This window comes from Pyxicephalus adspersus, chromosome 2 (assembly GCF_032062135.1).
Source record: "Pyxicephalus adspersus chromosome 2, UCB_Pads_2.0, whole genome shotgun sequence".
Lineage (NCBI taxonomy): Eukaryota > Metazoa > Chordata > Amphibia > Anura > Pyxicephalidae > Pyxicephalus > Pyxicephalus adspersus.
The window spans coordinates 52,331-65,415 of record NC_092859.1 but is presented as its reverse complement, the minus strand read 5'-3'; the positions used below and the strand labels follow the sequence as shown (position 1 = coordinate 65,415).

At 41.4% G+C, this 13,085-nt stretch overlaps 1 protein-coding gene across 7 annotated transcripts in view; it reads left to right on the top strand.

Moving 5' to 3' along the window:
* Positions 1–11,347, top strand: part of DLG4 (discs large MAGUK scaffold protein 4) — an 86,597-nt gene extending 75,250 nt beyond the window's left edge. For 4 of the 7 annotated variants that reach the window (XM_072399160.1, XM_072399162.1, XM_072399166.1 and 1 more), the window contains 14 exons: positions 196–246; positions 333–457; positions 1,466–1,635; positions 3,350–3,486; positions 4,232–4,376; positions 4,980–5,118; positions 5,285–5,441; positions 5,553–5,655; positions 6,626–6,746; positions 6,887–7,057; positions 7,743–7,779; positions 8,709–8,736; positions 10,306–10,353; positions 10,613–11,347. In XM_072399160.1, the coding sequence (XP_072255261.1) occupies positions 196–246; positions 333–457; positions 1,466–1,635; positions 3,350–3,486; positions 4,232–4,376; positions 4,980–5,118; positions 5,285–5,441; positions 5,553–5,655; positions 6,626–6,746; positions 6,887–7,057; positions 7,743–7,779; positions 8,709–8,736; positions 10,306–10,353; positions 10,613–10,839 (1,659 nt within the window). In that variant the 3' untranslated portion in view covers positions 10,840–11,347. The remainder of the gene's footprint in view (positions 1–195; positions 247–332; positions 458–1,465; positions 1,636–3,349; positions 3,487–4,231; positions 4,377–4,979; positions 5,119–5,284; positions 5,442–5,552; positions 5,656–6,625; positions 6,747–6,886; positions 7,058–7,742; positions 7,780–8,708; positions 8,737–10,305; positions 10,354–10,612) is intronic. The other 3 variants (XM_072399161.1, XM_072399165.1, XM_072399164.1) reach the window with 3 other exon arrangements.
* The last annotated feature ends 1,738 nt before the right edge of the window (positions 11,348–13,085 follow it).

The following is a 13,085-nucleotide window of genomic DNA, read 5'->3' as shown; positions in this document are numbered from 1 at the left end:
TCCTGCAGGGTGACACAGACAGAAGGGGGCGCTATGAGTCTGTCCTCCTCCCGCAGGGTGACACAGACAGAAGGGGGCGCTATGAGTCTGTCCTCCTCCCGCAGGGTGACACAGACAGAAGGGAGCTATGAGTCTGTCCTCTTCCTGCAGGGTGACACACTAATGATTTTTAATGGATCCCATGCTTTCTCCTAGGTAAACGGTACTGAGGCAGAGATGGAGTATGAAGAAATCACACTGGAGAGGGTGAGATGTTACTATTTGTATCTCTTAGATACCATGTCTCTTTCCAAAACCCATTTTCTCACCTTCTTGTGTTACTCTTTTTTTAGGGTAACTCAGGTTTGGGGTTCAGCATTGCAGGGGGAACAGATAACCCACATGTAGGAGATGACCCCAGTATCTTCATCACAAAGATCATCCCAGGTGGAGCAGCGGCTCAGGATGGCAGGCTCAGGTAGGTGCTTAAAGAGGGGAGGTCTACACCGCCTGGTCAGGGGCTTTACCTTTTGGGTTTGCCATCCAGTTGGCCTCAGCCCTTCTGGCCCAGGTTGAGCTTTCTGCTCTGTTCACTTTGTCGATGCTAACAAGCTTGTTATCTTTACTGGAGTATTATGAGTTGTTCTTGGTGTATGCTCCTCATATACAGCCTCCTGGATACAGCATACTGGCTATCACAACTGTATGTTACATTGAATGCACATAGCCAGACTCTCTTTACATCTCCATTATTACCACATTTACAGACATTTTTCTTGCCAGCATGCAAAGCAGCAATGAGTGTGGTGGTTCAAATAAATGTAATTAGAATTGTGGATAAGAGTGAAAAGAATATTGATAGAAAATATGACAGTTTTTGCATAAAATTTTAAGTGAGCACTTTATAATATATAAATGTTTTAAAGTTTTCTGATCTCATCCAATCATGTAAATGGAAATTAAGTTGGAAAAAAGATAGATGTTTTAATTTCTACACCATAATTATTCTCTCCCCTTTTATCCAATCATCTTCTTCCATAACAGCTTACACTTTTCCATTAGCCAATCTTTCTTTTTTCATTTCAACTCTCTTCTTTTATCCAATCATTCTCCTCTATCACTGCTCTCACTCTATCATTATTCCACAATAGGTAACTCTCCTTCTCCATCATCAAATCATACTACAATGTACCAAACCACTCTTCCCGATCTTCAAGCCATGTTCCACCCTCCCTTTCCTGTCATCCTTTCACCTTCCTTCATATTGGTTCTCCCTTTCCTGTTATCCAATGATCTACATTTAACATCCCCCATATCTTCTAATCGTCCTCCATCACAGCTGTTCCCAATTCTCCATCAGTAGTCACCGTTCTCCTTATTCCTAGATCTCTGTCCCCCATTCTCTAAAAATTTTTCTCTATAGATGGTCTCCATTCAACATCATTCAGTCATTTTCACAATAACTGATCTTTTTTTTCTGTTTCAGGGTGAATGACAGCATCCTGTTTGTTAATGAGGTAGATGTGCGGGAAGTGACACACAGCACTGCTGTGGAGGCTCTAAAGGATGCTGGCTCCATTGTCCGTCTGTATGTCATGCGTAGAAAACCAGCATCTGAAAAAATCATCGAAATTAAACTAATTAAAGGTCCAAAAGGTAGGACACTGGAAAGTAAATGGGAGCATATTGTGACCCCCTTTTCTGTACAATTTCTGTTGCTGGGGGCCTTTGCCACCAAGTATTATCAGAAAGTGATAGAGGCATTATGTGGACCTTATTTCTTGAACGAATCTCTGCTTGTGGACGTGTCTGCCACCAACTACAGTGAAGAAGTATTTGATCCCCTGCTGATTTGTATGTTTGCCCTCTGACAAAGAAATGACCAGTCTATAATTGTAATTGGGGGATTATTGTAGCTGTGAGAGAATAACAACAAAAGATCCCTCAAACACCCTGTGCTGAAATATCAGAGCTTGATGTGCATTGAAATTAGTGTAATAATATTTGATTCCCTATCATCCAGCCATATTTCCGGCTCCCAGGTGTCTTCCCTGTATGCAGGTTAGGAGCTGAGATTAGGAGCACCTTCTGTAAGGGATCCAAGCTTGTTACAGTACCTGTATATAAGACACCTGTCCATAGAAGCAACCAATCAGATTCCAAGCTAGCCACCAAGGCCAAGACCAAAGAGCTGTCTAAGGATGTCAGGGACAAGATTGTGGACCTACACAAGGCCGGACTGGGCTACAAGACTATCGCCAAGCAGCTTGGTGAGAAGGTGACAACAGTTGGTGTGATAATTCACAAATGGAAGAAACACAAAATAACTGTCATCTCCCTCGGTCTGGGGCCCCATGTAAGATCTCCCCTCGTGGAGTTGCAATGATCATGGGAACGGTGACGAAGCAGCCCAGAACTACACGGGGGGAACTTGTCAATGATCTCAGGGCAGCTGGGACTATAGTCACCAAGAAAACAATTGGTAACACACTGCGCCATGAAGGCCTGAAATCTTGCAGAGCCCGCAAGGTCCCCCTGCTCAAGATATCACATGTACAGGCCCGTCTGCAGTTTACCAATGAACATCTGAATGATCCAAAGGAGAACTGGGTGAATGTGTTGTGGTCAGATGGGACCAAAATTGAGCTCTTTGGCATCAACTTGCTGTGTTTGGAGGTGGAGGAATGCTGCCTATGACCCCAAGAACACCATCACCACCGTCAAACATGGGGTTGGACACATTATGCTTTGGGGGTGTTTTTCTGCTAAGGGGACAGGACACCTTTACCGCATCCAAGGGACAATGGACGGGGCCATGTACCGTCAAATCTTGGGTGAGCACCTCCTTCCCTCAGCCAGGGCACTGGAAATGGGTCGTGGATGGGTATTCCAGCATAACAATGACCCAAAACACACGGCCAAGGCAACAAAGGAGTGGCTCAAGAAGAAGCACATGAAGGTCCTGGAGTGGCCTGGCCAGTCTCCGGACTAGTTGATATGGGATCAAGCTCTGACTTTTCAGCACTGGGTGTTTAAGGGGTCTTTTGTTGTTATTCTCTCTGAGCTATAATAAACCTCCCATTACAATTATAGACCGCTCATTTCTTTGTCAGAGGGCAAACGTACAAAATCAGCAGGGGATCAAATACTTCTTTCCCTCACTGTATCTCTGAAAAGTGATAGGTGTAAATTGTTACCCCTCTTCCTATTGTAGTTTTGTCTCTAAGGGTTCCCCCCACCCAACAGTTACTTGAAAGTAATGTGGATATGATGTGGCCCTCCAGTAAAGTGTCCTAGGAGCCCTTGCCACCAACTGTAAATCGGCAGAACATATGTCATGTCTTATTGTCATTATTCCCTCTCTGGTCAGGTCTGGGCTTTAGCATTGCTGGCGGTGTTGGGAACCAGCACATTCCAGGAGATAACAGTATATATGTGACGAAGATCATTGAAGGTGGAGCAGCTCACAAGGATGGACGGCTGCAGATTGGAGACAAGATTTTGGCGGTAAATTCTGTAGATTTCTTCTCATTTCTCCATGTTAGTTGTGACCAAGGAGACTTTTTTGTTCATCCTACAGGGGTCAGAAGGTTATCTAGAATACATGACTTTAGAAGACTTCTCAGCTAAAGAATCTCCCTGCTATTTAGGCTTTGGTTCTGGTACTTACTAACTCTAAATATCACTTTGGTTCTAAATTTATGAACTCTTGAGCTGGTGGATCATTTGTGCTAATTATTATTAATGTTGGTGGAACAGACATTGAGGTGTGCTCGGAGACCAGACTGTGCTACGTCAGCACTGAAATCCTGATATCCATGCCTAACCTTAACCTCTTCTTGCCCAGCACTGGTGCCTAGCATACCCAGAACCTAACCTTAGCCCTCCAGTATCCTAACTGGCTCACATTAATGTGTTTCTGAAATCAGGCCTGGTAATGTCTTTGGGGCCCCTCTCTTCCTATACATCATGGCATGTAGAAATCTTTCCTTCGCTCCACCATAGAAAACACTTCCTTCCTGATTGATTCTGCAGTACTGGATGAATGCTGTTACCAAGAATTGAATATGAATAACTGCAACTTTTGGGTTTTACCAGCAACTTAAGACTTTCTCCAATCAGGACATGCAAAGGTTTGGGCAATACCCTTCCCAGACTCATCTGACAGCACTTAGGATAGGTTTCTATAAAGTACAAAATGACTAAAGCTGTTCTTTAATGGGGTTTCCTTTAACCTTGTGTTATCCTGCAGGTGAATCATGTCAGTTTGGAGGATGTGATGCATGAGGATGCAGTGGCAGCTCTGAAGAACACATCAGATATTGTCTACCTGAAAGTGGCCAAACCTACCAATGTTTACCTTAACGACTCTTATGCTCCTCCGGATATCACCACTTGTATGTCACTGCCTTTCAAACATTTACTTCTTTACATACATCTCAGATGTGTTTTTTGCCGCCCCTACCTCATCTCTGTGACTTTCATACTCTCTTTGCCTTTTATTTATTGTTTCCTATCTCTCTCATTCCCCCCACCTTCCCCCAGTAATTCTCACTCTTTTCTTTCTTTTTTACCTCATTCTTTTTTTATTATTTGATGTTTGAATTTGCTCTCATCCTTTTCTCCTCTCTATTTATTATTCCCATTCCTTCCCTCACTTATCCCCCTCTTTTTCTTTATTATCTTCCCATAACACTGTCACATCATCCCCTCTCCTCTCTCTTCCTCTCCATGTCTCTGTTTTTACTGTCACATCTTCCCTTAATCTCTCTTCCCTCTTTGTCATACTCCGTTCCCACTTTGTCACCCATTCCAAACTCTCTCCCATTTTCTCTTTTTTTTCTCTCTCTCTCCCCCACCCTGCCCAGCTCTCACCCCCACCTCCCCCCATTCTCTTTCTCTTTCTCCCACCCTGCCCCGCTCTCACCCCCACCTCCCCCTCTTTCTGTCTCTTTCTTATATTTAATTTTCAAGTTATGATTTCTTCTCTCTGCTTGCAGCCTACTCTCAGCAGCTGGACAGTGATTTGTGTCACCCCAGTTACCTAGGCCCAGAATATGCACCAGTCATGACACCAACATCACCTCGAAGATATTCGCCCATTCCTAAAGAGCTAATGGGAGAGGAAGAGGTGCCACGGTAAGAGAGGCAGAAAGGCAAGGAACAGGGGTTTTGATGTGAATAATATTGTATGGATGTAAATTGGCAGATTTCTACAATGAAGATGATCATTCTTAAATGGAGAATGCAGGCACATAAAAGAACTTGGTCCTGTTGTTTATCATGTTCCTGTGATTTTCCACAGGGAACCACGGAGGATTGTCATACATCGTGGATCAACGGGTTTAGGTTTTAATATTGTTGGCGGAGAAGATGGGGAAGGAATTTTTATCTCTTTTATCTTGGCGGGTGGACCTGCTGATCTGAGTGGAGCCCTGAGGAAGGGCGATCAGATCCTGTCTGTGAGTATGAACACCTCTATATCATTTAGTAAATGTTTCCTAATACTTGTAACGAGTTTGTTCTGGACACTTAAAAAAAATATGCACCTTAATTTTTCCATTGTCTTCCAGGTGAATGGGGTGGATCTGAGGAATGCAACACATGAACAAGCAGCACTTGCTCTGAAGAACGCAGGACAGACCGTCACCATTATTGCACAATACAAACCTGAAGGTGTGCAATATGTTTTATGTTACCTGTAACTGGCTATTGTGTGACTATCCCTTTAGTGCATAATTCAGAATGGCATGTTAATACAAGTAATGTTCACAGATCAGATCTAAGACAACAGACACAATATTGGAGGCAAGGGCTGCCACATATATAGTAAATGTTACCAAACATAGGGCATTTAGCCTAATGCATATGCTAAATGAGGTTTTGCACAAAGGTATGGAGGCAGAGCATCCACAAAAGAAGACAGGGCTTCCCGAGGCCATGGCTGGAGAGTTGATTCTGTAGTGGAGAGATATGTGCTGTTTATGTGCAATTCAACCCATCTCGTATCTTATACCAAACCTGCAATGTTTTGTTGATTGTTGTACAATCTGCCTTTCAGATATTGGGCATGTACTTGGCCCTCATATGCAAAATAGGTGGACAGGACTTGATAAGCACATTTACAGCAAGAAAAAGTACAGAGACAGTGATTTGTTGGATAGACATTCCAGACTCAACCCACAGGGACACCAGGCTAGTAGAGGTCAAGTTTAAACCTAACATTGTTGAATAATCTGGTTCAGAGACACTGTAACAGAACAATTGCCAAACCAGAGACAGTGGCTCTGACCATCATTTCCTTAGATAAGTGGCTTTCTGTATATGCTCCATAGAATACACCCAAGAGGTTTAAATTGCACTCACTGAAATCCTGTAATCTTGCTGGTCACACTGACCTCACCTTAGAAAGCAGCTAATAATAATGGTTCCCCAGTAAAGGCTTCAATGCATAGGACTAGAAAAGACAGTTTGCAGAGCCGCCTTTGCTTCAGAAATGGGAAGAATGTGCTCTCCTCTCCACCTTGGGGCTTGTCTGTGTCTAACTTCTATTGGGTTTGTAAAGGAATCACTTCATTGCAGGGAGATAACCTTTATTGTTACTATATTCTGTTTGTTCATGTGCTCATGTTATCTGTTCCTGCAGAGTACAGCCGGTTTGAGGCCAAGATCCATGACCTGCGGGAGCAGCTGATGAACAGCAGTCTTGGTTCTGGCAGTGCCTCACTGCACAACACCAATGGCAGCAAACGAGGATTCTATATCCGGTAAAATGGAGGCAGCATTACAATATACATACATATCTACTGTATATCCCCAGCAACCATAACCCCCTAATAAAAGTTATGTCTCTGTGATGATCCTTCTCAGGCAATCTGTGTATATATAAAGTCATTTTCCTCCTCAGAGCGCTCTTTGACTATGACAAGACGCGAGATTGTGGTTTTCTAAGCCAGGCACTGAGCTTTAAGTTTGGAGATGTTCTGCATGTCCTGGATGCCACAGATGAGGAATGGTGGCAGGCTCGGCGGGTCCAACCAGAGGGTGAGGAGATTGGCTTCATCCCCAGTAAAAGAAGGTAAGGTGAAAGCCTATGCCCTTCAATTGGAGGGTGAGAAGGTGTCATGTCATTTCACTGACACACCTGGACTCCATTTTAGCTAGCTAAGACCTGGAATCCCCTATCCTGGGCCAACCTTATATCATTGCCTAATTCTGATAACTTATGCCTAACATTAAAATTAGTAAAAGTTGTCCTGTTATGGAATTGTAAAATAGGCGTGTTTGTGCAAAGCCCTCCCTCCCCCGTATACTTTACAAAGCATACACTGGTTCTTGTTCCTTCTCCTCCAATGTGATTTATATCAGGTCCACCCATATGAAGACTATGACATCACCTTAGTTACATACAAAATGTATTCCAGGTCCACCATTTATAGGATTTACACTAGGTCTGCTTGTCGAGAGACACCCTTACCCTCTACATACAAAAACAGGTCCACCTATTTATAACCAAGTGAGATATTAATGTAAAACATCTGTGTGAAGAAATATGATTGAATGTCTATATTCCCGAACTCTGCACTGTATATCCCTGTCTGGAGTGTTATGCTTTCAGCATATAATGTTCAGCACTGTCACCAGTCCCAAATCGTATGTTGTTTGGGTCCTCCATGTGTGATGACAAGCCATCAAAACAATATGTTTTTTCAAACATCATTCACTGTAAAAATGATGATAATGTTTTTGTTTTATCATTGCAGGGTGGAAAGACGAGAATGGTCTCGGTTAAAGGTAAAGGTGAGATCATGTTGTACTGTCTTGTGCTGTCTATTCTGCTTTTCATATCTGTGATACTCAAATATGTCAGAGAAGACTGGGGGGTGTACAGAATACAGAGAAGTATAGAGCTACTAGATGTGGAGGGGGTTTAGAATTATTTAGGCATGGTTGAAGAAATTATTAAAGCACAGTGGAAGTGGGTTGCCTTCCAGTCTCTGTTGAAGAGGAGAATGGTGGGGTTATGGACCCAACTGCGTTATCTTTGGGGTGTCTTAGGATTGGGTTGAGAGACTTTGATTCTCCTTGTTAGCTTGATAATATTTTGCTTTTCTTTTTTTTCTTAAAAGGTAAGCATTAGGGGGAAAATATTGCCTTTTTGTCAAACTCGTATGTGTATGGAACTTCTAATTGCAGCATTTATCAGCATCAAACCGGCTACAACAGCTTTATATTCATGTTTTTCCTTTTACTGTTTGGGCTCTCCCGTCTGGTGACAATGGTAGAAGAGAAATACATATTGGAGATGTGGGAGCTGTGGTAATTTTGATTCTGCAATGGAAAATGATGATTTACTTCAGAAACACTCCCTCCATACACACACACACTTCTCTTCCCAACCATCTGCTTAACAGCAGAAGGCAAGGCAGGATAATCCTGGGATAGTGGATACTGTCACTTGCATTCCTGCATAAATGGTAAAGAACAGCAAAGAGTAGGACAAATACTTGCTAACCTATGACTTCCTAATGTACATTCATATTTGAAATGACCACAGCAGGATCTACAGAACACTTGCCACCCTGTAGCTGCCTCTGTCCAGGGTGGAGACTCGGGTTATAAATGTCATTGTTCAGATGCCATTACATCTGTGTCCGTGACTGACAGTCTCACTAACATTTTTCCTGGTCTGATTGAATCTATCTTTACAACTCTCCTTCGCTGCACAGGATCGAAGCAGCACTACAGGGTCCCAGAGTATGTATCTCCCTCCTGTATACCCCAAACTTTTTATACATCAAGTCTGAATCTCCATCCTGTATACTCCAACCTCTAATCTCCATCCCACCCATATCTCCATCCTATATACCCCAACTTCTTATCTTTATCCTTCCCATAATGCTCTCCTGTATACCCCAACAACTTCATCCATCAAGCATGAATCACCATCCTGTATGCCCCAACTTCTTATCTTCATCCTCCCTATATCTCCATCCTCTATACCCCAACTCCTTATCTCTATCCTTCTTTTATCTCCATCCTGTATACCCCAACAACTTCATCCATCAAGCCTGAATCACCATCCTGTATACCCCAACTTCTTATCTTCATCCTCCCTATATCTCCATCCTGTATACCCCAACTCCTTATCTTCATCCTCCCTATATCTCCATCCTGTATAAACCAACTTATTATTTCCATCCTGCCTGTATATGCCTATGGTATATTTCTAATTTATCATCTTCATCTTGCTTTTAGAACTTCCTATGTTCCAAATTGTTTATCTCAATCCTAATTCTATTTCATTCCTGTGTACTTCAGTATTCATTTTCTTCATCTTGCCCCCAAATCCCTTCTGTATGCCCCCATTTCTAATCCTCATACTGCTCATATTTCCTTCCTGTATAGTTCAAATTTTCTTATCTATTCTGCCCCTATAACTCTCCTGAAACTCCAACTTTATATCTCTGCCCCAGGGTAATATACCTTTTCCACAAATAGAGAAAAAGTCAGTGGTTTGCCATATCCCTCACTCGTAATACAAAACAAAACAAAAACAGATAGGGCATTGCTACCAATGATTGATAAAAAAAAATAAAAGTTTATAGAAAACTTTATTCCAAACAATTATTTGTTCAAATAAAATTCTGAACATTATGTCAACAGCTTTTCATACAACTTGGCTCATGGCTATGGATTTAACCCTTCTGTCCATTGATTGAGGTGCGGCCTGAACATTGCTGTACACTTTGGCTTTTGCTGGAATATAGCAAGGCTTTTGTTTTTGGTATCAGACTGCTATCTCTGCCCTAAAGAAGCAGTATCATATGTAAAACGCTTCAGGAATATTTGACATTGCTCAGACAGCAGTTCTGTGTCTTTCTAAGATTTGTTATATAAGATGATTTTAATCATGTGATTTGAGTAATGTTCAGAATTATTTTTTTTGAAAAAATAATTATTCAACTTTATATTTTCCTCCTTTTTCTTTACATTTCTCACTGCTAAATCTGCATCCTTTCTTTTTGTCCCTATTCTCTATCTACAACTTGAATACCTCTGTACACCTGTATATTCCTCCTGCACATCTCTCACTGCTACGTGTCCATGTTACCTTTATATGTCATTCTTTACACCTCCACCCTACCTTTATTTGTTGATTCTTTCTATACTGACCCATTACAAGCAGTTCTACTTCCCCATTCTGTCCTGTATCCCAATACTACTCTTGTGTGTATGAAGTTGTGCAGTATGACCTGATAATATTGTACTTTTTAAAAAACTTTTGTTCTGCTTCCAATGAGCTTCTATGTTTTTCTTTTAAAGGTCGGGAAGATATAGTGCTCAGTTATGAGACAGTTGTACAGATGGAAGGTAAGTGTCCACCATCGGACATTGTCTTAAAGGGTGACCCCTCTCTATCTGTTGCATGGGGTGAGAGAATTGAAGTTACTACTATTGAGCCTCATTGTAGTATAACAATTTTAGTTTGCAATGCAAAGACTCCACAGGGAACCCAAAACTCCAGGATGGGTGTGAATGTCACAGGAAAAAAGAATTAAAAGCTAGAAGATGACTCAGACTACAACTTTTAAATGTTTTGTGTTCATGCTGGATGTATTTCTCTTTTCAGTTCATTATGCTCGTCCTATCATAATCCTGGGTCCTGGGAAGGACAGGGTAAATGATGACCTTCTATCAGAGTTTCCAGATAAGTTTGGCTCCTGTGTTCCTCGTGAGTATTCCTGTTGGCTGTGTTTGTTACAGACTGACAAGTTGTTTGTAATAGACTTTAATCTAAATACACAACATTACACTCAGATGGAAACAATTATTACTTCTGCAATAAGAGACTGCTAACTAGCTTTTTATTTATCAAAGTCTAATGGTTTATAGTCCATATACAGTGTGAACACAGAGCCAATTATCCAACTGTACACACAGCGTTGCTGGTTTATAAACTGAATACAGGCTGTGTGTATACAGGGAAATTTACCCTTACCACCCTTGAAAAGAGAGAATTTAGATCAATAACAATATAATAATGTAATGTTAGAATATACACTGATCACCCATTCATAGGGGAAATTACATTCAGCAATGTAGAGAAACAGAATTACTTTCAATGTGAAGAAATTTACATTTACAAGAAATTTACTCTGACCACCAATGTAATGTGGTAATTATCTCTGGCCACTGATTGGGGCCCTTCATGGTTTTGTGCACCACTGTTGTATCATCTATATAAATCCTGAATGGTGGGGAGAAGATGATGGTCAGGACTGGTATTTTATAGTTTAATGATGAAAGAATAAAGTAAAAAGTGTAATGCATTGCTTCTTAGTACAGAAATCAAGCAATTCAAGTGGCACATTTCAGATTAAGGTTGGGGTTAGAATGCCACGTCCCAAATACAACATAGGCTGCGGGCACAGGAGGACAATGTGTGTAAAGCTCGCTAATCAGCGCTGGCTATAAATGTAGGAAGAACTTGTCTGCCAGCATACCACGTGGTCCGGCATCAGGCCAGAGATGACAGATGTGGGGCCAGAGCGCAAACAATGCCCTCCAAACTCCCCCCCCCACACACTGCTATATCTCCATCTCACCTTTATCTCTCTGCTATTCCTCTATAACCCTGGAAGGATCATCTTCCATGAACAATTTTGTTCTCTTCCTGGCCTTTAGACACAATAGGAAGTAAAAGAAAATCTCTTCAAAGTGAGGAAAACCCCTTTGGAGCAGTTGTCAGCAGTATATGGTGTATCCCCTATTTCTCTTCTGGTAATGACTCAATTTTTAGCATTTCCTAGGCTTTCCTCCCCAATAGTTACCAGGACAGGTGAGGAGTTATGGTGTTGGTAGGCTTTTGTTTAGGTCGGAACCTTACACAGTACATGTCTAAGGGAATGCTAATATAGCTTGAAAGAGCTACAGGTCAGTAAATTACCTAAAAACACAAACCCATTAACTGATCCTAGAGAAGAATAAACATCTGAGAGGATTCAAACCCTTCACTGCTCTGCCATTAATAAAAAGCAGTTTTTCTTTCAGGTACATTTCAATTATCTTCCTTTATCATTGTTTCTTCTTAGGGCAAGCACTGCATTCTGGATGTTTCTGCCAATGCTGTCAGACGTCTTCAGGCCGCCCAGCTCCAACCTATTGCTATTTTTATACGCCCCAAAACCTTGGAGAACATTTTGTAAGATTTTTGATGTCTTTGTTCTTAAAGATTGCTCTGTTCATCTTTACTATGCAGATCATATTAAGAAATCTGTTATCAATAAATATATATATATTTATATATATAATTATACAGTAGTTATTTAGCGCCATCATATTACGCAGCGCTGTACAAAGTCAATAGTCATGTCACTGTCTCTCAAAGGAGCTCACAATCTAATGTCCCTACCATAGTCATATGTCATTAATGTAGTCTAAGGCCAATTTTGAGGGGAAGCCAATTAACCTCACTGCATGTTTTTGGGATGTGGGAGTACACCGGAGAACCCGGAGGAAACCCATACAGACGCAGGGAGAACCTCCAAAATCCTGCTTATATATATTACACATCGTTTGGCCCGTTCAGTACATTATACACAGAAGCCCAACCTGACACAGGTTATGAGTTTTTCCAGAATATTATTAATAAGTAAAATAACAAACAGTATTTATATATCGCCAACATATTACACAGCCCTGTACATTAAATAAGGGTTACAAATGGCAGATACAGACAGTGACACAGGAGGAGGGGATCCTGCCTGGAAAAGCTTACAAATGAAGTTTAGGGTCAGTTTCAGTTCTAAAAATCTCTGCCCAGATGTAGGTGAGCGCCAGGGAAAATTCCGATTGTGTGTATCTGCACAATTCTCCAAGAAATAGGTGCGGGTTGATGCAAGGTCATCAAGACTGAAGTAGGATGAGAGTTAGTGTCAGTTTAATATACCGTATAGAATCAATCGGATTGGGGTTATAATATGATGTACGATGAGTTAGGGTCAGTTTATTGTACAGTATTGGATGAATCCAGTTGGCGTTATAATATGATGTACGATGAGTTAGGGTCAGTTTATTGTACAGTATTGGATGAATCCGGTTGG